The sequence below is a fragment of the Eutrigla gurnardus genome (assembly GCF_963514095.1).
Source record: "Eutrigla gurnardus genome assembly, chromosome: 9".
Taxonomy (NCBI): domain Eukaryota; kingdom Metazoa; phylum Chordata; class Actinopteri; order Perciformes; family Triglidae; genus Eutrigla; species Eutrigla gurnardus.
In genome coordinates, this window is record NC_139923.1 from 19398340 (window position 1) to 19422380 (window position 24041).

General features: G+C 42.8%; 1 protein-coding gene across 8 annotated transcripts in view; it reads right to left on the minus strand.

Moving 5' to 3' along the window:
* mef2aa (myocyte enhancer factor 2aa) overlaps positions 1 to 24041 on the minus strand; it is a 53305-nt gene that overhangs the window by 7249 nt on the left and 22015 nt on the right. For 3 of the 8 annotated variants that reach the window (XM_084016787.1, XM_084016789.1, XM_084016786.1), the window contains exons 3-6: positions 20011 to 20214; positions 5314 to 5448; positions 3696 to 3909; positions 2448 to 2507 (exon numbers count right to left, since the gene is read on the minus strand). In XM_084016787.1, the coding sequence (XP_083872913.1) occupies positions 2448 to 2507; positions 3696 to 3909; positions 5314 to 5448; positions 20011 to 20214 (613 nt within the window). Of the gene's footprint in view, positions 1 to 2447; positions 2508 to 3695; positions 3910 to 5313; positions 5449 to 5515; positions 5648 to 20010; positions 20215 to 24041 lie in introns of all 8 variants that reach the window. The other 5 variants (XM_084016793.1, XM_084016788.1, XM_084016792.1 and 2 more) reach the window with 3 other exon arrangements.

The following is a 24041-nucleotide window of genomic DNA, read 5'->3' on the forward strand; positions in this document are numbered from 1 at the left end:
ATTCACTATCTATCTATATCTATATAGTATCTATAGACATTCTGGGGCATTTTCTTTGTTCACTTTATCCCAACATATGCTGAGCTGATTACCAGTGCCAGCACTTCACAGAGTAAAGACACACAGAAGTCCAGGCTGTATTTGGATTAACCAACCTGATTACATATCTTTGGAATCTACCTCTGATTATTACTTCAGATGTCTCACGATGGAAAAAAAAACTTCTTTCAAATAATTGCCAAGGAGGGAACACATGTCTGAACAAATAATCTGACCACAAAGTTCATTTTGCACCAAGGTAACAACCGCAAGTAAAGGCCCGGCATTTCAGCGGGGACGTTTTACTGGGCCTTTCTGATGTCTGCCCTAATTCCATTTTCAGACTTCACCAACGGTCCGGTAGTGCCAATAAATCCTCCCTGACTGAAACCAGCTCGTGTAGAAAGCTGTTTGGTTTCTGTTCATTGTCCTGAATTATTAACAGACTCTTTGAAGGGTCATTACATAAAGCCTTGTGTTTACAACTGAAACATTGAGTTGAAATTTTTAGTTCAGGGGAAAGAAAACACAGCGACATATTGTGCCCAACATGCATCATGTTTAGTCAAAAGAGAAAATGTCTTAGTGAATAAGAAGAAATAATAGATGTGAGTCACGGCCTCCAAAAGCAGTTTTTTTAATAATAGATGCCATGCACTGTCCTATTGGTGGGCCCAGCATAACGAAGACCAGGCAGTGTGTGCTGGTTTTGTTTAGTGCTAAACACACATGGCAACCAGATTCACAAGTGTTGTCTTGTTTTTAATACAGAATGATTCATCTTCTACAATGAAAGAAAAATATTTGTAATCATTCTTTTTCTGAAAGCCAGTGATATGATGTGCTGAACATCATTGTGTTTAAAAGCTTGCACCAATATTGTTGGAAGGATGCGTACAGCTTGCTGACAGACAGACCACTTTAATTCTCTCCATTCACCACAACTTCCATTCTTAATGCTCGACAGTCGAGTACCAGCTTGTAATTAGGTGTAATTGTATGAGCTGTTAAAAGAAAAGATGTATTATAGAACTAGACACCGGAGCAACGGTATAAAATGAGACATAAAGAGATTGCTTTTCTGTTGAAGGGGTAGTAGCTGCACCGCCATTATCTGCACTGCAGACTAGACAAGAACGACACAAGCTGGCTTATTTTAGAAACCAAAATTATTTTGCCAGAAAAACCAATAATAAAGTTCACTGTGACATCAACGTAGTCATGGAACAGGTAATAAGTAAATAAAACCCCCTCCAGATTCCACTATTCAAAACAGGGACCCAAGGGTTATGAGGAAAATCATTTATTTTATTGATCATTTATAAAAAAAAAATTACCTGGGGACACCGTCACACGGCACATTTTCCATCTGGCCACTGCTGTGGTCATAGCTGCTACATGTGAAAAATCGGAGCTATGTCAGGAATGGTCATCTGACAGCAGGGGTGGAGAAACCTCTCCAGCCCCGTAGTCTCTGCTGTTCTACATGCTTGGTACAAACAACAGCTGCAGCATGCTCACGCCGTGCCAAAACCGTTGACGCCGCCTGGCAGAGGATTCAAACTCTACCCCGACCCCGGTACCACACCCCAAACTTAAAACGCAGCCAGCGATCCCTTTAAAATGTTGTAAGCTGATCCTAGGCGCTCCACATACCTTCTAATCGATACCTAGCCAAATATCCCATCTTAAGCCAATATTCTTAAAGCTATGAACATTAAATATCGTACCGTTTCGTAAACAACTCGCTGCATTCTGTCAGGAATACTATATGGAGCGACAAGGAAAGAGTTAAACTCCACCTGCCTTCGCCTCTCAAACAGCACATTGCAGCCATGACAGGCTGTCCGGTCATTGTGTACTGAGGACTTAGTGGGATGTCATGGCCCGAATACCTAAAGGGTTATGCTGGTCTAGGCATCTTACAGACCTTCTCCAGCCTTATAAGGGCTGCCAGACTAGTGGGGGGGAAACAGATGCACCTGTCAATAGAGGGAAGGAAACAGGATGAGGGAGGGCTACGCAGAGGTGACAAGTTGAAAGGAAACACTGGGTTTATTTACCTGCCAAAGTCAGTTGGACGGCTAATTGCCTCGCTGGTTATGCATAGGTTTGTTTCAAGCACAAACACCACACTGTGGGAATGCTGCCGAGCCATTTCCCATCCCTCACACGGGGATTTAACAAGCATATTATACATCTCCTCTGCCGAGAGGAGCAACACACGGTCGTCTTCCCTCCGCATGCAGTTAAGATATAGTCGGGCAAAAGCCGCTATTAGTCGATGATGGTGACAAATGTCTTGAACCAATCACAGATGGATACGCAACTCTCCAGCTCACGTGCTAAGCAGGAGGCCTATTGGGCAGAGCTACAGAGAGCTAATAAATCTCTCCGGGAGGACTTACCCGCTGGGCTGGAGCCCACACCACTTGGCACTGAAAGGTCTGTGGTGTCCAGCATGCCACCTAATGAGATGCACAGAGTGATATGATTAACCATCTGCATCCTTCTGCAGGCTAGCAAAGCATGTGATGGAGATGCCAGACCAGACGTGAAAATGTCACGTAGATCTATCTTCGCGGACGCGAAAAAGGGAGGCGATCGCTCTCGCCAGTGTCCTTATGGCGTGGAAATGTTCAATATACACCATGATTAAAGAGAGCAACTTCAAGCTGCGTTCAGCATGGTGTTTTGTCATGTTTATAACGTTGGAGGGGGGAGAATGCAGAATGAGGACGCACCTGTAAAAAAAAAAGCTACTCTTTTCATGAATATCATCAACTGGAGCCTCTTAGTCGAACGGAAACTCCACCAAGAAGATGCTTTCAAGAGATACGCGTAAATCAAGCACACAATAGAAGTATGAGCCTGGGATTGTTTTTAACTTTTGACATATGCTGATCCAAAATGAATCAAGACAGATAACCAAGGAAGAGGTGTTGTTGTGAAAAACTACCATGAAGTAAAACCCTGCGTATGGGGAGGTGTTAACCAATTCTTATATGTGGTTGATTTTGAATGAGGTGTTTCACACCTTGTCGCCTGTACTTTTATCGTATGCGGCGCAGCGGAATTTTGCAAAAGCCATCTGGACAAGTCAGACCAGTCATATAAGTACTAGCATAGACTTATTTTCCGACAACAACAGTGTGATGATGAGAATTTCAGAGGGGCTGAAAAAACATGTCATAAACACCAGTTAAAGTGCGTTATAACACGTCTGCTTGACCTCAGCTCTCTAACATCCAATGCAGCCATGTTGAAAAAGTAAAATAAAACTCAACATGATTCAGAGAAATGCTATTGTATCGAAACCTAGGTATGTCTATGTGGGGTTTAGAAAGGAGAGTGATGTGTACAGACAGTCATTGGTCTGTTGTGATCAATAAAACATTTTTTTTAAGTAACTTAATTTGTCCATTTGGTGTTATTATGCTTTTTTTTTGACAATGCTACACTTTAAATTTTAAGTGTGAAATCATATTGTCAATTGTCCAATTGTTACAAACAAAACATTGATGCCATCAGAATAACTACAAAGATGATATAATCACAGTGGCTTTAATCAACTCGACGTATCTGGCTCTGCGTGGACAGGATCCTCCTCTGTGCACCACTTTGACCAATTAACTGGGATTTTTTTGTCTACTAACCTGCACTGGTGGGCCTCTGGGGTCCGCCACTTGCGCCCACATTCCTGTGCAGAGAGGCCTGTGGAGGGGACAGCATCCCGCTGTCACTGAGAGAGGCCGCGGCTGCTGCCAGGGCCTGGCTGCCCAGAGTCCCTCCTGGCTGGTACATGGCGTTATGGTTGGAAACAGGCACCGCCACATGCATGGAGAAGTTCTGCTGAGGCAAAGCTGTGGGCTACAGGAGGGAGAAAACACACACAGAGGTTTACACACAAACAGACACAAAACCCAAGGTCTAATGATCTGAGTCTGATGGGTCAGTGGTTGTCATGGCATCATTAACAGAGAGCTACCCTTGAGGGCTTGCTTTAATAAACAAGGACGTACTGTGCATTTCAAATTTGCACAGGAGTTTGCGTTTGAAACTCGGGCTGGTGCTTCATAACAAAAATATTTGATGAAACATTTCCGCCTGACAAAAGGGCTGCTGAGTGACATCATATAACCTTCAAAAAAAATGTTATTACCTCATTACCATCATACATAAAGCATACACACAAATCTTCAGTGTTACCGCAACACACAGGATAACACACAGAAAACAAAACAATAAAAAAAACATGCATTCAGGTGATCACTTTGGCATTGCAGCAGTCAGCACTATAGACATACTTTGTTGCCTTTTGAAACACCATTGTGTAAAGGTTTGCGGAGAGGGGGGTGGGCGGAGATTCACGACTTCAAGAATCGTGACTCAGTTGCGTTTACCTGCGGTAAGTGCTGACTGTGCAAAGCGCCGGTGAGAATGACAGGTGCCAGTGAGAACGTTTCATCATAGCATTATCTAGTGAGCCAGTCGGGTGTTATCATTAGTTTGTTAATGGCAAAGTGATGCTCTTCATGTCAGGGACATAGAGAAAACGACTGCTTAGTAAGCACTATGTTCTTGCACAATTCTAATATTGTCACGCATGATAAGATCACAGGAGATTTGTGGTATTTTAGAGGGTGAGCCAGTGTGGCACTTGATGAAGGAGAGCGGAGATGCTAAATGATAGTGTAGTGTTAGTGTGCTCTGTGAACACTGTATTTCTGGAGCCGTTCAGCAGTTAGATACATTTTATGATGCATTGAGAGAGAGGTAAGAGAAGAGTTGAAAATTTGTAAATATTACATTATCAAGGAACTATGATTTTTTTTTTTTAAAGATATAATAGTTTGGGATAGAAAAAAAATCAAACCATAAAGCACCAAACCTGCCGATCTTTATGATAAACTGTCACGATATGTGAGTATTTACTGAACATTCCTGATGTGTTGATGTAGCAACTGCTGTTTGATTTATGATAACATGGCCACGACACTAGGGTGTAATCTTTCCAGCAGAAGCATGCAACATTTCACCTGCATGAATAGTGATCTTATCAGGGTGTGCCAAAATATCAGTTGCAGAACAAATCAACATAAGAAAACAAATGCACACCCGGTGAAGGGGGCATTAATCTAGAGTAGTTCTGAAAGAAGCTGACAGAGGTTTTTTGGGGGGGAGGGGTAACAAAAAGAGGAAAAAAGTGAAAAAAAGAGTGAAAATCCTTTGTGCCACAAAGCCAAGCAAAAACGTTGCATTGACAGTACTTACGATTTTATGATTTCTCATCATATTATCAAACTCCTCATTAATTTTTTTATACTTTTCTTCTGTGTGAGGAGTGAGGACATATGAGGCATCGGGGTCCGGGCTATCACAACCTCTGTGTTCTTTCTTGTTTAGCGCCTGTAGTGAACATCAACATAAAGACAGGAATCAACACAAAACAGCAGGGGACAAAAGAAGTACTTACACCACAGCGCTTGTACATTAAATCACTCTCTTCGTTTAGTTTGCCGAAATGGTCGTCCATGAGGGGGCTGTGCCCAAAACAGTCTTCGGGATCGGGACTAGCACAGTCATTATGGCCTTTGTTTCTCAATTTCTGAAAGGAAATTGCACAATTGAAGAGAAACAATATAGTAGTAGTGCTATTGTTGCTTGTCATCTAATTTATACATTTCTATTTTTTAAAATATGAAACAGAAAAATCAACATCGGCTGTATGTGTCCTTCAATATATGTATGTGGTTGCAGTAGTCGATGCTGGGCTAAACTGTGGTTTCATAAAAGGCTCTGCACAAACTGAAATGTCCCTCCAGAAGCCTTCAGAGAAACCAAATATTGTCCTCCTCCCCTTTCCTCTCTTTATCTCTCCTTCCCCCCCCTCCCTGCCTCCACCCTCTCTGTTCTTACTTCTCTTGCTGCAAGTGTGTCTTTGCATTTTTCATTATGTTTCAGTTATCATAAGCCAACCAGCTGGAAGAATCCCCTGCATAAGAAGATCCTACAGCAGAGCACTTTAAGACTGTCCCAGTCAGTAATTCAGTGTGGTTGTCTCTCGTCACATCAACAAAGTTATTGCATGCAGGGAATAAAATGGATGATCAAATATGGTCAAAGATGCTTATTTGAGCATGAAATTGGGCAATTATTGTAAAAGCAAAGCACTCATAAGTACACCATGTGGTGTGTGGTGGCATGATAAAGACCCCCAACTCCAGAGAGAATGGAAAAAAAGAAAGAGGAAAAGATGTCACACAACTAAACAAATGAATGCTATGCGGTGCACTTTCGCTCACTTTCTTACAGGCTGTTCTCTGCTCCTCATTACAGCTCTGAACAGTGTTAGCAAGACTTGCTGACAGCATGTGACAGCATGTGATATCAAGGCAGTGTACATCAAAACATGATTTATGTGTGGCTCTCAAGGTTCCTCTATCAGACTACTGCAGGTCCACGGCAGCGCCCTGCCTTGTCTGCGGGCTGCCTCGGAGGCCTCGTGTCTACAGGAAGGTCACTGACTCTTGTGGATGCAGGGGTCAAAGTGTGAGCCAGAGGAGAGGAACCTGCACACACTAATGAGACCGTACTCTCTTGTTTCAAGAAAGTGGAAAGAGTGTGTGCATGTGTGTGTGTGCATGTGTGTGTGTGTGTGTGCAGAAGAGTAAGGGATGGCTGGGGTATTTCTACAGTTGCTACACCAGAGATGCAACAGCTCGTGTAGGTCTGTGCAGATAATGTGGCTAACCCAGCGCTGCCGGCCACAACCTCAGTGTGAGATACATTTCCGAAAACCTGCGCCATGGCTTTATGAGACTCGTGCATACTACCATTGCTCATTAACACCAGCTGATGTATGCCTCATGCTGCATCCCTGCTGCATGCATTCACATGCATAGGGGATGCACGTGGTCACTGTTAATCTACAGAAATGCAACGCTGTGCACGGAAATAAGGAAGTTCAGAAGAGCGACCGCATTTCTTCAAACATAAGTAGAGACAATGCCCAGGGGGGAGAGAGAGAGAGAGAGAGAGAGAGAGAGAGAGAGAGAGAGAGAGAGAGAGAGAGAGAGAGAGAGAGAGTCCTCTCGATAATGAATGGCCAGCATTGTACCACAGATGCGTTTCTGTTTGGTGCGGTGCAGAGCGGTGGCATTCTTCTCATTCTAAGAAAACGCCTTGCTGGTTCATTTCCTGTTTACTGAACGAACCCTCTTTAGTTAGGGCCGCTGAAAGGCCTGTGTTTACTGGGGTTGAACTATGCACTTTCTCCACCAGTGAGCCAAAGATCTGATCTCAACCTGCAAATTTAGGTTCCAACCTGCTCATTATGGGAATATCTTGGTCGGACTGGTCGGGCATGGCTGCGCAAGATGGGAAGGGCTGCACTACTTTCACAACAAGCCTGGCCAGCCATCAGTACGCCGCACCCACCGGTCCGAGCCATTTAGGGAGGGGTTGCAGCAGCTCAGTGGGCGAGCGGGAACCAGATAGTGAGGGCAGGCAGTAAGCAGATCTGTTCCATGACACACGAATCACTACAATGAGTATTATCTTCAAAAAGGTGCAATGAAGGTGGTGTGTATTGACACCATGTGCAAGAGTTAATGGTCTCTGTGGCTCTCCAACACTGAAGTCCTGGGAGAGCACGGCTGTAATTTGCCGTTAAATGATTTGGCATGTTTTGGGCGTCCCACAGACACTGCCCACAGCTCGCAGTAAATGGATCACTAGATCAACACATGGCCAAACAGGTGTCCCTCTTCCAAACACCTGTCAAGACCTGGCTCCCCAAGCTGGCCAATCAGAGGCAGCCGCGCAGAGACATGGCCGTAGAAGGGGAGCCCTGTAGGCCACCCGACCCCAGATCAACTTCTCTCCGACATGTCAATGCTGCGGACTTCTCCAGAGAGGAAAAACACCAGACGATCGGGATGCGACAAAAAGAAGAGATTACTTATTTTAGAATTATGAATAGATTGATAAAAAGATAGTTTCATGCCTGAAAGTTGTGCGTTTCGTACTTTGCTGGTAGGATGTGAATACAACTGTCGTTGGGATTTTTCAGTTGCATTTCTAATAAAAAGATACGAGCTGTTTGTTGTGGGAGGGTTAGGGCTGTAGAGAGTATGGACAAGGGAACTTGTGTAATCTATTCACAAGGTCCTGAGAGGCTCACAAAGATGAGTGGGAACAAGGCCAGCTGCTATTTTCTCACAGCGGTCCAAACCTGCATTGATAGAAATTTGGCTCTTCAAATAAAAATGAGACTCTGTCTGAGACTCGTGTCTGTGCGTTTATGTGTGTCCATCGGTTTTGCTTGTGTGCTACTCAAACTTCTCTTTAAAAAAAAAACATTTTCTATGGCAGGAGGCCTTGAGGCTTCCTTATCAGGAGGAAAACATCCATTCGTCATCTCCACATGATGCCCTGACTATTAACCTAGCTGTAACCATGGCGAACATTCAGCACGGTAATTGCCTCTCCAGCTTTGTAGTATGTGTTCCATCCGGTATAGTGCAGTGAAGGTAACCTTGCATACCACTTTGATTCTAAATGGTATTCTTTTTTGTTTTTGCAGTAATGTCATCTCCCAATGAATACCTTGAGAACTGCCATGAAAATATATAAACATTTCTTAGACAGCTCAATTCAGGACCTTAAATCAGGAATACGAGGCTTTTAAGCTTTATATTCACATTTGTTACGGCAACATTGAAGCAAACACTACTCCTTGGATTAAAAATAAAACTCAAACCATTGCATAAGCCACCTACATCACCTGCTTCTTGAGGAGTACTTTCAGAGAAATGGGCCCAGGCAACGTACTCCGCTGCTGCGAGTCTTGGAAAAACAATTTCACTGTGATATTCTCCCTCTCTTGTGTGAAGAGAGCTTTCTGCATCTAAGTTATTCATGTACTGTACAAACTGTACGTGAATAGAAGGCAGGGTGAAAGGAGAAAGATAGTGGTTCGGGAATGAAAGGCAAACTTCAAAATGGTGGGGGAGATGACTGAAAGGGAGGCATGTTTCTTCCATTGTGCTTGAATCACAGCAGCTTTCACTTACAGTAGCGTTCACTATTGGTGGAGCACCACCTGACCTATGACTGGTGCACCACCGCTCTGATTGCATGCCCCTCAATGGCAAGACAATTTGTCACATAATGGTTGAAACGGAAGGGAAATTACACGACGTGATCCAAAAGTGGAGTGCAACATGAATGTTTAATGAACGTTGTTTATTCCAGCCGTCCCCTAAACTACATGAAGACCATACAGGTTAGCTGTGCCGCGGCCTCCCCTCCGCCCATTACCAGCCGGGTCTCCCAGCCTCTCGCCCTGCAGTGCTGTGAATTAGCCCTTGTGCCCCGCCGCAACACTAAGCAAGGTAGCGTGCTAATCCTCATGACATCACCATTGTGTCCGGGCCGTTCCATCTAATGTGCTTATCAAAGGGCTTCTTTGAGTGTGAACGTACTAGCAAATCAGCATGTGGAGGTGGCAGATAGGAAGGCTTTTATCTGCTGAGGAATATTTCTGCACTTATATAACATCTTAAGAGACTTTCGCTACCATCGTGTTCCCTTTCCCCTGTGGTGCTTTAGTCTTCACTTGAGGGGAATAAAAGCCTCCTTTGGTTGATCTTTCGCCACTGTGTGCCACGGCCCAAGCACTAGGTTACTGTAATGTAGAAAGCCACCTTTTTTTTCTCCTCGCCATTTCCCACCCACATATTGGGAGTTGGGAGTGAGGGGCTATTAGATAAGGAGACATCTGTAATTCCCAGGCATATCTTGTTTAATCTCATGACCATTACACATAACTGACTGATATGAGGATATGATGCTGGATTCATGTCCTTCCTGTGGCTCACTCCATTGTCTAGTTGCACAGCGGACAGGAAGAGTAGTGGGAGGGGGAAACTCAACTGTCTGCATTTATTTCAATATTGTTGTCTTGGAGCTGTATGGGCGTACTGAGATTCGTTCCACCGGACACAATGGCAACGGATAGATCAGCGATAGATAAATTACTGTATATTGTATGCTGCACATGATTACCTGTATTTGACCAGCTACATTGGCAATTAAAAATAGCATTTTACTGAATAAGAGGCCATTGGTGGCCGTGAGCAGTCCCTTCAGATCGTTCAGCTCTGAGACTGCGGTGAATGACTGATGTGACAAAGCTATTAGCCGCCACAGTCAGAGGGAACAGTCTCAATCAGTGGACTGCATATATTCAGTATAGAGGGAATTCAACTACAAATTGAGGATAAAGGCATACCAATGTCATCATTGTCTACAGAAAAGAATGAGAACATACTCTCTGTTCCCACTCCACAAAGAAAAAAGGTAGGGAAGGGAAAAAGGAATTATAATCCAGACAAAAACATTAACGTACAGATTATTGAGCATCTTTCTAACCATTTCTACTCCCCGTCTCGTCTCCCACTCTTGCTCTCTGGTCATTGAGTGGATCATTAGCTGTCAGGGCCCTTGAAACCATACCCCCAACCCTGAACTCCCATTCCTGCTCGCCTCTAAAATATTCATAAGGACAATTAGGAGTTCCGATAAGGCGAGTACGGAGGGCTGGGGGGTGTGCGGCGGAGAGGGCAGGATGTGCCAGCAGGACGTCTGTTCTGCAACACTCTATACCCAGACCACAGACCTGTCCTCATCAATCTGAGACACAGCAGCCTCCCTCTTTGCCCCCAGTCAGGCCAGGCAGTCAGGGGAAGGTGGCACAGTGCCAGCGATACCCCCCCACCCCTCTCCCCACTCCCCCAATCCCAGCAGGCTTTGCTCTGTCCTCGCCCCTGGGCAGGAGGGGTTGGTCGCACAGCGTGCACAGTGGGAGGAGGGGGGCACAAGGGCAAGCTGATTGTTGCACAAGCTAAGTCACAGTAGCTGCTGTGCATGAAGGCAAGGTCTCATTTCAGCCGCTCAGCCCACAAGGTCATTAAAGAACACAGAGTGCGGACGGATGGCTTGTGGTTCTAATGATCTTTAACATAACTAGTATCACTGTTGCTCTGTAACTAGATCAAAGCAAATTAGGTCAGCTCAGTGTCTGACCCATTTCATGTGGTTCATACCACAGTCGAGAACAGGTACGCGGTTTGAGCTCGGTTGGAGAAACTATACGCATGCATTGTTGGATGTCATCCGATACTAACGGCAGAAGGGTAACAAATCATCTTACCATTACTTTTCCTAATAGCCACGAGTTAATTAGCAGTTACAGTTCTCATTACAGTACATTACTTCTGTGCACCCTGCTCTTCTATTAGGCCCATAATATAAATGCAGTAAACCTGAGCACACATTACTGGCAGGACTAATGTCAAAAAAAAGAAATAAATAAAGCTGCAGCATCGTGATGCATGAAATGTTGACGCTGTATTCACCATTCTGGCCTTGTTTGTTTGCATAGTACTGGTAATTGTATATTGCTAGTGTATTACAGTAAGTATAATGCCTACAATTAAAAAAAATAAAAACAAAGTCATGTCTGATTTATGTAGAAGTCAATATGAAATGGATGCCAACATCAATTAATGGGCAAACTATTCAAATATTAAGAAGATGCTTTAATCATGTCTTTCTGTTAATATGAATGATGCTAGAGGAGTGACGCATCAGACAATTTTTTGTAAAATCTGATGCATAAAGAAGAAGTAACTTGTATGCACTTGTATGTACAGCTACATTGGGACATTTAAAAAAAAGATGAAATAATAAAGTTTGAGATTCAGGTCAAGCTCTGCTCCACTTGATGTGGATGATACTGACATTGATTATTTGATATTGCACAAGCCTCTTCAAATAAGAAAGCAGTACGATTGTTTGAATAGGAATTAAGAAGAAAACAGAAAAATGTATGAATCAGCTTTAAAAAGCTGCTCTTTGGTGAATAAACTGTCGTGTTGTTCAGTTCCAGATTTCAAGAGAAACTATATCTAATTTTAGACCTTAGGGTTTTAACTAATGATAAGAAAAAAGCACCGTGACACCAGGTCTTTTGTTGCTGTGTCTCCTTTCATTATATAAGAGACCCTTGTTTTGTATGAGACATGAGACACACGTAGTTGAGAGGGTGGAAAAGAAGCTCTGACGTCGATGAAGTACAACACGCGCTAAAAGCAAAAATCTCAGTAACCTGGTAACAAGCATCACACACTGGAGACATAATAAAACGGTGGGATGTAATACGTGATGGGTTTAAAATGCACCAAAAGACATTCGGCAGTTCAAAAAATTAACCGTTGAAGAGCCCTTCAGGATGAAAAATCCCATATAAAGATTTTGGACAAGTGCTGATGATGTTTAGTTAAGTTTAATTCCAATAATCAAACTACATTAAAGACCATTACTCTGCCATCAGGTAACAATTACTGTAAGTCTGTTCCAGCAGAGGACACATATTACAGAACAGCATGTGATGCACTCGCATGAACATTACCACAACTGTATCAGAAAACTACAAAAGAGGACTGGTGACCCTTTTTCACTAAAAGCCCAGAGGAAAAGGAGTCCTTGTCCTACAAAAAGGGGCACTTTGAAACCCAGCGTGTTGCTCGAAACAGAACCATGAATACGGCTTCACTCACAGGCGATGGGAGACTTTTCCGACAAAGTCTTTACAATACTCCATAAGAGATATCAATGTAGAGGATGTACTTGAAAAGGAGAGCAATAATAAATGAAAGAACTGGAGAATTTTCCCAACCACAACTATCAACTTCATAAAAGAGGACGCAATAAAACATTTCTTATGCAGTGTTTATTCTTTACTCACAGCGGCATATTATACACCACATACTACGACTGTAAGTGGCATTATCTAACATTTTCTGGCAACAAAGATAACACTTCTCTCTGCTTTCCCTTTAACATTTGCGAGATATTTATTTTTAACTTGTCCCACTGCACTAGTCTGAAAATAGATCCCGTTGTACTGTATGGACAGCCAGTGTGTTTGTTTTGACCAGCAACACGAGTTAACTTGAGCTGGAGGCCCAAAGGTGAAACAACTGCTCCAAGGTATACATGTACATAACACCCCAACCTGCCTGCCCATGTATCTCCAGAGACAACAGACTGACTGAAAGGCTTAGTATTCATGTGGCAACATACAGAGGATGCTAATTAAAAAGCAGCATCACACAGTATGTACATATCCATTAATTTAAAGGAAATACCCCTACTTAACATAGAGTAATAACACCCTGAATATAATCTGCAATACTGTGTGAGACCTACAGTCCAAATAAAAATATAGGAAAATAATTTTAATATCACTCCAATAAATCACTAGAGCCCAAAAGTGCACATAGGTTGTGTTTTCTTCTGTAATATTAAAAATAGGCCGGCAGAAAATTTCACATATATTGAAAAGCCCTGAAAAATCAACATCAACCCAATAAGTCTATGTCAACAGCAATGACATTTGATTTAGCTTAAAAAGGATTTCTCATCAGTGCTGCTGTGAGCTCTTTGGAGAAATATCAAAAAAGGAGAATATAGTAATATGATGATGGCATTGTGGGGAGAAAGTAGATGAATAACCGCCAAGAGCTTGAAGTGGATATTAAGTGTAATGAAGACAATACTATTTCATCAATACCTTTCATTGATGAAAACTTTTGGAAGAGATGGAATTCTCCTTGCTCCTACAGCATGGTCCAAACATTATGCCCATTGAAGAACAGACCAGCTTTTTAAAATATTTAATATCTGATATCCAACTATGAAGCATCTCTGTCTCCGTCTGTCCTTCGCATATCTCAGGAACCGTCCGTCTGATTTACTTCACACTTGGCGCGCGTATTGCTGCGAACCCAAGGGAGCGCTTTCCTTGAATTTGCTGCAATTTGGACACGCACCACGTTCAGCATTGATCAACTTTGAATACACTGTTGGGCTTTAGCAGAATGGGGCGGGGCTTCAAGGCTCTGCAGATTGAGTCCAGCATGCCGTCCGACTTCCGCAGTGGGCAGACGGCGGCTCATTGGCCGCGGTTCATTTTATAACCAAACTCTAACCAACTGGAAGCAGAATGGAATCAGAGTGGATTTCTCCTGAGTGAGTTTGGGCATTTTACCCCCCTTGAGTAAGACTGTAACATGATACCAACTAATAACACTAATAACGATACCGCCAGCTAAATACCTCCGCTAATTAGATCTATACTCTACTTTATAACCACAGTAGTTATGTGAAATCACATGTCTCAGACGACTACTTGGATATTACCTCCATTAAATGTATCGATGCCATAATGTAGATAATAACAGACAAAGAATGAGAACTTTTACCAGTCAGACGATAAGAAATCATGGATATTTCCAACTAGAATAACGACTTGTCACAAGTGTAATCTTCTCCAGATAAAAGATGTTTAATTAACTTGCTATTCTACGTTTCTAGAAATGGCAGCTCACTCGATTATTAAGAAAAAGAAGAAATAAAAGAACAAGCATGTTTCTCTGAGGACCTTAAACACCAACCAGAAAAGGTTAGTTGGTGAGAAAAAAGGGTGTGAAGATACGTGTATGAATATATTAATGTGACTTATTTGACTTTTTGTGAAAAAAACAAAAACATTATGGATATGAGCAAATCATTTTCAGAGAAAAAAAAAAGCCCAGTTGCAAAGGAAGTGATGTTGCTCTCAACAGCAACGTCAGTTTCTTCAGAATAAACAGACAAAGAAATCCGAAAATAGCATTAGAAGTACAAAAGAACTGTCTGTGCACATGGAACCAGGATAATTTAAAAAAACGTACGAAACCACGTTACCACTGCAAACTTTCACTGGTGTCATATATAATTATCCAAACTATGGCTGAAACCCAACAACAGTAGTATGAGTGTACTATATCCAATCTACTGGTAGAGTACTGAATTCAAAGCAAAGGCCAAAACTGCCACTCGCTCGTCGACTCCATCCCATTATCTGAACTGTGCACAATGATGAGGCTATAACTGTCCCTCCCAACGAAGATTTTATCAGGCAACTATTAATTTAATGATCAACAATAACCAACTTTACAATTTTGACAGCTGTAACTAATGATATACAATGTCTAATACTGTTCAGATAATGTACTGTAACTTGTGTTATTTTAAGTTACTTGCCCAAAACGTGTTAAATTATTTTTAACCAATAAAGAAATGGTTTTGTGAATAACACGGATATCATCTGACCTGTTGCTTTTCCTTTGCTGTTTTAAGGGATTTGGTGATTTAGATGTATTATCATTGTTTGGAGTTGAATGGATGTACTATAAAGTGACCTTTTGTAACATTTAAATTGAGATTTTAGGACTTATAGGGCGTAATTACTGTCCAGAAAAGCCTGTAAATGTTTCTACGATGTATGCGTTTGTATTCATTTGCATTTTTACTCATTATTATACGGGCAATGTGTTAACATGGCTACTGTCACACTCTCTATTGCATTAGAGAACATGGAGGTAGTGACAGTTTCCCTGTGTACCAGCCAGAGCCTCATTTGACCGTCCTGTTATGTTTCTGTGTCACAATTATAAATACACACGGAGGACAATCTGCCTCTGCTTCTCAGCGTAGTCTCACCAGTGTGCTTTGATATTCAAGGATTTATGCTTACTGTTAAAACAAACACAAACAAGCTGCACACTATCCTCCATGGACTTGAGAGTTGAAAGAGTACTCAGCTAAATATTTGCATGGCTGAAGCTCAGTTCTCGCAGGAATATTTGATCAGAAAAGCTGCTGACGGAGAATCAGACGCATTATTTAAAATGCAAATTGAGTTTTTGTTCATGTAAAGTTGATGGATCACAATGGAAATGCAGCACAAGAACACAAATGAAAGTTTTTTTTTTAAAAGTTGGAATTATATATTCAGTGTGAATAGAATACTGTTTTTCTCTGATTTAATCTGAGAACAATGTTTCATATTGATCTCTAACCTACTCTTTAAGGGGCCAACCTGGACATATCTTTGTCAAAAACAGCTTTTTCCAATTATACTTATCACTGTCTATTTTTTACGGGTTGTGAATTAAAGAGGGGGCCCTCTTTGAGTAAAATTAAATTCCATTTTTCTCAACTCTAATCAAATAAAGCATCTGATTTATTCCATTTTGGACAGTTTTCTGTTCATTTTTTTTCTTCTCGTGCTCTTTCATCTCTCTTCCTCCCCCCACACGTTCCCCAGCCTCCATTTCCAGTGAGCCACCAGCAGGAGGATAATTGATCAATCATGCTAATTGAAGAGTCTGGACAACTAGCCCACCATAGCAGATGTGCCAATTTGCATTCATTAAGAAAGAAATGAGTCTTAATCACTGCTCAGCCTTTGATTGACAACATAAACATCCCCTGCCTGAAACTCCTGGTGCCCATTCAACCCAAAGCACTGTAAGGGGTTCGTTCCATAACTGGCAATAAAACGTTTTCCTTTTTTTGGGCCATAAATTGCTGAAAATGTCATTTTGAGTGCAGCGGCTAAATGCAGTGAATTCAATATAAAAAAAAAACATGAAATACAGAATATGAGAATATGGCACATGATGACAAACTGAACCCTCATTTGTGAGGACTGTGAAGATTTAGTCACTTTAAGCTCTGCAAAGGGCAGCCGTGGAATTTCAAAACAAAATAGATTCAGAAGAAAACACAAGGCTTGACATTCAGTGATGGTCAACATTAACATATCCTACTGAATGTTTAATACAGCTCCATTCACAACAGCAACAGTTGATGGAGATCATGAGATAAAACCTAATGGAAATGACCTGATCATTTGAGGCTCATTCCCTCTCACTGTAGCAGTCTTGTGAGAGGGGATTGTCTGCTTTTCCAAGTAACATTAACAATGGCCGTCCCTCTTTATTCTGAGGAAGATAAGCAGAATTTCCCTATGAATGTTGTTTACTCTCACAAATCCTCAGGGTAAAAGACATAAAAAAAGCAAGAGTCAATGCTGTGCAAATGGTACTATCCAGTTATTTACAATTACGAGGCATTGGTATTTGACTAGAAATGCATTCTCAAATTGGGTTAAGGCCTATTCACAGCCCTGGATTTATAAAATTACAATTAAGTGTTGACTTAATGCCTGTAAACCTGATTAATCTCTGCCATATACATAAACTGTATTGAATTGCTCAAAGAGAGGACAGATAAATGCCAAATTGTGCCTGTGAAGTCGGGATCTGATTTAAAGGTTTCTCCCGGCACACACACAGTGATCGCTCTGTGTGCCGGAGAACGGTGTGAGGTTGTAGCGGAGCACGGGCAAAATCTCATTAGCTCCAATGGCGGAGCGAGGGGAGGAAGAGTAAATATTATTAGATTAATCTAATGACTGACGGCAGCATTTGGATTTGTGGCATAAACAGAATTTAATGAGAAACACAATAGGAACAGCACCATTAAACCTTCAGTCACGAATTAGCCTACTCTCGGACAACCATGTTAAATGCCACGTTTATTTCTCAAGAGAAATCACTATATGTTGTGTGTTGGTTTAAAAAATCAATAAAGATACAGCAAATGTTACCCTCAAAATTCTGAATATCTAACAACGACTCAAATAATGGCATCTCACCATAATACTGTTCAGAAATGTCTGGAAAATAACAGGTGAATGTTTAAAACCAGAGATTCTGAGATAAATGCACTCACACCAACACTCACGTAGACCAGAAACGTGAGCCGACTGCTCTGCTTTGGACTACGAGCCAAGTTTGAGACAAAGTCCATAGCCCTCCACTGGGTTATCAAACTGTGGCCCAGGCATGCATCCATCTGTGGAAAACATGGAGACTGTTCTCCCACACTGCACAGCTCAGCCTTTATCTACAGATGGTACTACTGAGCAGGAATGTGACCTTTGATTTAGTTTCTCACACGTAACAAGCCTTCCAATGAAATGCGAGAGAGGCTTGTTTTCTGGGCTCCCAAAAACCGGACAAAATGAGCACATGATTGTTTGCATGGCAGAGATGGCTTTAACACGATTAAAACATTTAGATAAGTGTCCAGTGTAAGTGTCCTCATGTGAGGCCCATTTCTCTAGATAGATGGGGGAGGGGTGGACTCTTGCCATCAGTACTAAGGCATCAGCTCCTCTGTGTACTGTACGAGGATCTGTGCAGCTGAAGAGAAACACTAAAAAAAAGGCTTTGCCAAAAGAAACAGTCGAGAAAACACTTGAGATTTTGACTTCAAATATGATCAAATCACGGCTTCCGCGGATTATCAACCACCTCCGTCAACGGCTCTATGGCCAAGTGAATAGCGGGGTTGTGTGGTGGTGCTGTGAAGTGGACTGGGCTGGTTACTTCTGCTCTGCTTCCTCACTTCTGAACCCTGACCACATAGCCAGCAGGCAGAGGGGAGATTTGTGCATATCTGCAAAGATGCTGGCCGAGTGAGCGGGGACAACGGCGGCTTGTTCTCGCCTTTTGTGCAGCGGGGCAGCTTCCTTGAGAGTAGCCAGAAGGGCTCCGTGGCAAAACAGCATGGGACAACTGGTGCTACATTATGCACAATGTACATTCCAATTACACCACGCTGTCAACATAAACATATATGGGCAGACCACAGAGACATCTGATATCTGTGAGATAAAGAGGAATGACCCCACACATCACAGAACTCTATAAAGAGTATAAGATGCTGCATTTGCTTGTTTAAAACCAGAAAGCTTCCAGACTCACGGCAAAAACAAATTTGTGGTCGCCGTTACATAAGGAAGGAATGTATCCATGTATTTTTTATGCAGGTGAGCCCCTGCTCTGCTCCAAGGGCCCCTGATGGAGGAGTGACTGCATGAGTCTACTGGATGCCAGAGCACTCTTCTGCAGCTCCGCCAAGCAGGTAATTCACAAGCAGCAGCAGCATGAATAAAAGATAATGGGCCACAGCTGACTCCTTTATGCCGCATGTAATTTCACTAATTCCTCCACGTGAAAGTGTTTTCCAACCCTAAGATTCTTTATACGTTTCACTCTCACCCATCTTAATCCCTTAATGTCTCTTAATTGGGCATCAGCAATAAAAATGTGGTACGTTTTAGGTGGCAGTAAAGACAGCGGCGCGTTGCGATGCAGCAGCCTGCATTGTCTAATAAACGGCGTCTTAGTGCATAAAAAGCGTATGGGAGTGTATTTCGGTTATACGAATGAATTTGCAACTATATATTAGCCGTATCTGGATTCTATCAAAAGGCATTAACATACATTGTATATGCTTTAATTTATACCAGCCTCTTGAATAAGCTCAGAAACCACACGTGTGTCCCGATGAAAGACGCTGAGAAGAGGGTGCATCCCTAATTGTTCTCATTTACGTCTACACTTTTGGATGGCAGTTTTGTACGCTGGCGTGAGAAGTGCTTTGCTCTTCCTGCAAGTCGCCGGGGCGCGCAGGAGCTGCCAGGAAACCCGAGTGCTTGTTGAGTTTCATACAGCATGGAATGTACGAAACACTGTGTGTGCACTGCAGCAACAGCCAAGCTGATGGTCTGTGATGAGGAGCAGCCAGAGAACTGAGCCCTACAGGTACAATATCTATGGGAAGCAGGGTGAGAAATGGTGGTCAGCAGCAACTGTGTGCATGCATGCACAGAGATAGGTTTTCCTCGTCAGTTGATGGGCACAAGAGAAGCTGAACTTATCAGAGACTGCAGACCTCCTGTGCCCTATCTAAATGGTGACTAGAAGGAAACTGGTACTTGTTCCTCCCTCTCGTTCGTCTCAAATATTCCCCTTGGAACGTTTACAGAGCTGTACAGTCACAGAATAAATATATTTTATAGCCTGGTACTAAAATAAAACATTTAGCGATAATCTGATAAAATCTAGTTTTGAACAGCAAATCATAGAGAAGAGAAAATAGGAAAAGGCATGATGTGAAAGAGGTTTTACCCCACAACGTGAGAAGGAGCTGCTCACTCACCTCTACAATGTCAGAGTTGGTTCTGCTCTCATGGGGCTCGTTGTACTCTGTGTATTTCAGCAACACTTTGTCCATGTCTGTGCTGGCATACTGGAACAGTTTGTTAGAGCTGTTGAAAATGATGAGGGCGATCTCGCAGTCGCATAGTACACTCAGCTCGTAGGCCTTTTTCATCAGGCCAAACTTCCTCTTTGTGAAGGTAACCTGAGGAGCAGACAGAAAACAAAACAATCCATTACGGAGGAAAAAAGCATTTCTCAAAATTAAAAAGGAGATCAAAGACAAGTGGGAAAACATACATTTGTACATCTACGTGTAATTTGCACAAGTGTAAATATTCATTTAGGTTTCTTATTATAATAGAAGATTGCAGTATATTTAACTCCATGTTTATTGGACAATTATCAAGTATTCACGTCTTTTTACTAAAAGTAACAAAACCACAGAGTGCATTAATCAAATGAACTTAAGTTAATGAAATACTTCAAATTAGTATAAAATCTTAAGAGTTCTCCTACGTTTTAAAAGGCATACTGTAGGCTAAGCCAGGAAAAATAACATTATTAACAGTCCCATTATATTCCAACAATGTTACGGTAACCAAGGTGACAGCTAACGAGATCATTCCTCCTCTAGGAATGATTGCAATGACATAGTACACATCTGAAATGTCTAGTTATCAGGACAGAGGTCAGGGTTGGAGGCACGAGTCAGTGAGCTGAGTCAGAGCTTTGGCAACAACAGGGGTCCATACATTACTGGAGCCCCTGACTCCATATACGGAAAGCTATCTCTGTAGTGCAGCATAAGCCTTGTAACATGAGCCCTCAGATGGGACTTCAGGTCATACATCACTCCAATGGTAACGCAACCCTCCCTGCAAAGTGACTCTATGTCCCATATCTCAGCAGCTCTGTCTCTGTGGTCGCTCCGGACCCACCCACACACACGCACACACACACACACACGTCATTATGTGACACCGCCTCTTTACAGTACACTACATTCATTTCTCAAGCTAAAAACATCGTTAACAAGGAGAGTGGATAGAAACGCAGTCGTTTTTCCCCTCTTTGGTTTTACAATGGTCGCTGAAAATAGATTTAAAATGTGTATATTTGAAATCATGGCTTCAGATGTTATGTTTTTCTTTATGTGCGTGTGTGTCCCGTCGAATGTGGATTATGCAACGTGGCTTGTGACTGTTGAAGGCTGTACTCGGAGCCACAGAGGAGTGCATGTGTCTGTGTTCTCCATCAGTTTTCACTGACCTACTAAGAAAGGAGTTGAGCAGATGAACTGGCTTTGTTCAACTTTAATTGGACACAGCTAGCAGCTATACCCTCATTTGAACTGGTATAATGCAGTATACTCCTATGCGTTACATAGTGTCTTTGTAACCAGTGGGGTCTCGTCATTTGTGATAAATGAATTTCCAAATCGTCCACACTACAGGTGATTACACAAGACTATGACTCCCGCTCCAGACATGGAGGAGCCTGTCCTTGTGTCATTTTCTATCCAGTGCACCAAGCTCATGTGACAAACCAAATTGCCTGTTTTTTTCCTGTCATTCTGATAATTTTCTCAAGAAGGATCACCGCATGGAGGCAGATAAAGGGGATGTGATGTGACCGGCCTCGGGTCTGTTTCTACCCACCTGCAGTTCTAACCAGCTGATACTCTGTCTCCTCTGACTAAAACACACACATTTGTTTTGCTCACCTAACCAACTGGAAAGCACGAACTGTCATGTGGGAAAATGATTAACAAATTGTATGCTCTTTAGCAGATGAATGCGGCTGTTAAGCCATGGAGATGTCACCTTTCAGCAGGAAGCCCAGGATGAGACGCTGAGCGAGGACTTTGTTCCACCTGGATGCATGGCAGAGTGCTGAGTGCAGGGCTGCTGACCCAGGCACCGCTTCATTTCAACCTCAGCAGCAGCACAGAGAATTGGTCCTTGCCCCGGCCTCAAACACAGGACCTCTACAAAAGCCAGCTGCTGCTCATACTGCCATTAAAGGCGACGACCACATTACTCTCTCCGTACTCAAACTACTGTACTTAAAGGGGAAAGAGCATTTCCAGCTTTGTAGTTTGATAAGTCATGACACAAAACAGCTATGAGCATAAAGACCATCGTACACAAATATAACCTCCATCCACCCACATCTTCTCTGGGGTGACTGGTGAGACAGTGGAAAACCACAGACATCCTTGAGGTCAAGTGGGAGGTTGACTGGCAGAGCTTTCCTATGGTTCACCAAGTGAAAGACACCCACAGAGACACTCAATGTGGTTTTAGAAATTTGGGTCGCTCCTACAGTAAGATGTGGTACGCATGTAGTCGAGCTCCGTGACTAATTTGTGTAATTCACAATCATGGGATTAGCCTCAGTGTTTCAGAACTGTGTTGCATCACTGATCCGGTGCATCTTACACATGTTCTGAGAAATCGCACGTCAGGGCAAAAGAGGCGGGAGGCTACATTTAAACGTCAAATAAACTGGAGCGATTCCAAGTTTCTCTGCTTCTGATGAGGTCATTACAACAGCTCAGTAACTATACTAGCATTTTCTTTAGAGCTGTGCAAGGCTGATCGCCCTGACCTTTAAGAAGCTCTCTCAATGTCAAGATGAGGGGGTAAGTCCACTCTCACACTTTCTGCATTTCCATCTTCTTCCCAAGTGTTAAATATATTTTAAGGTGCACTATGCAAGATGTTTCTGCAGACAATCGCAGAGTGGTGCTGAAGCAGAGAAAAGTGTGCCATAAGAGACAGTGTCGAGAGTAATGACTGTTACTAACCTAAACAGCAAGCACATTGCCCTCTGGAGAAACAGTGCTCACTACTTCCAGTCACTTTTATAATAGAATAATCACAAATTAACAGATTTTTTTTTTACAATACCTGGATATGCCATCAACCTACCGTATGTGTAAAATTCCTGAAACAAATTCATATAAATCTATGGCATGAGCTGTGCCTGTCAATTGTGTCCACAAGACAGACTCCGCCGCAGAAACCCACAGAGTATATGAGAACATATGCTACAAACGAACCCAGACACACACATCCACAAACAGTCGATGTGTCAATCAAAGGGTCTATCAATGTCTGTCCTCGGGCAGAGGTGCCAAGATGACAAACAAGACATCTGGGACTCAGAGTGCAGCTGTGACTGGAGCATGGCAGGAGATGCCTTAGTCACTGACACCTTCAGAGGGGTGACAAGCAAGCGGCCTTATTAGAACCTCATGTCACCTCTGACGGCCCCCATGGCAGACATGAGAGCGGGCTTCGAGAGTCAGCGAGGTCTGGCACCAGCTGGCAGAGTGACCCAGGCCCTGTGGCTGCTGCCCTGGCTACATGGTTCCAGAGTGCGAGGGCCTGGGAGACAGGCCAGGGCCACCACGACTGTCTGCCTGGATCAGCTCTCGCTGAAAGAGAGGACAGCCCCAGGATCTCCATGTGGACAACTGAGGGTGCAAAGGCCTCGTCAACAGGGTGGGATTGACCTTGAAACATACAGTATGCGTGACTGATACTGTTTAGTGGAGAGAATGACAGGCTAGTTAACAAAAAGTATGTAGGTTTCCAAGAAATACCGCAATCATTAATCAGAATGATTTGGTTTAAAGACACTATTCACTGGGTTGACATTGTAAATAACTCTGCATCATCTGCATTTTAGCAATGCCTTATAAGGTGCACCCTTGACAGCAAGAAATACGATCACCAGCACCCAACTTCCAGTTTTCAGTGCACTTTATAGAAACCACATATCATCTTGAACAATGATAATATATGCACTGGCTGTCACATTTAACAGTGTTCCTCTTTTCTGTCCATGGTCTATCAACAAGCTCGTCGCCTGTCCAAAAAAATAATGACGCCCGCTCAGAACTTCAGGAGTGAGTGAAGGCTTAAAAATGGGAGGTATGCACTATGTCGCTCCCCGGAGAGGAAGTGAGAAAGAGAGAGAGCTGCTCTGTGCCTACGGGCATCCGAAGTGCCGGAGCACAAT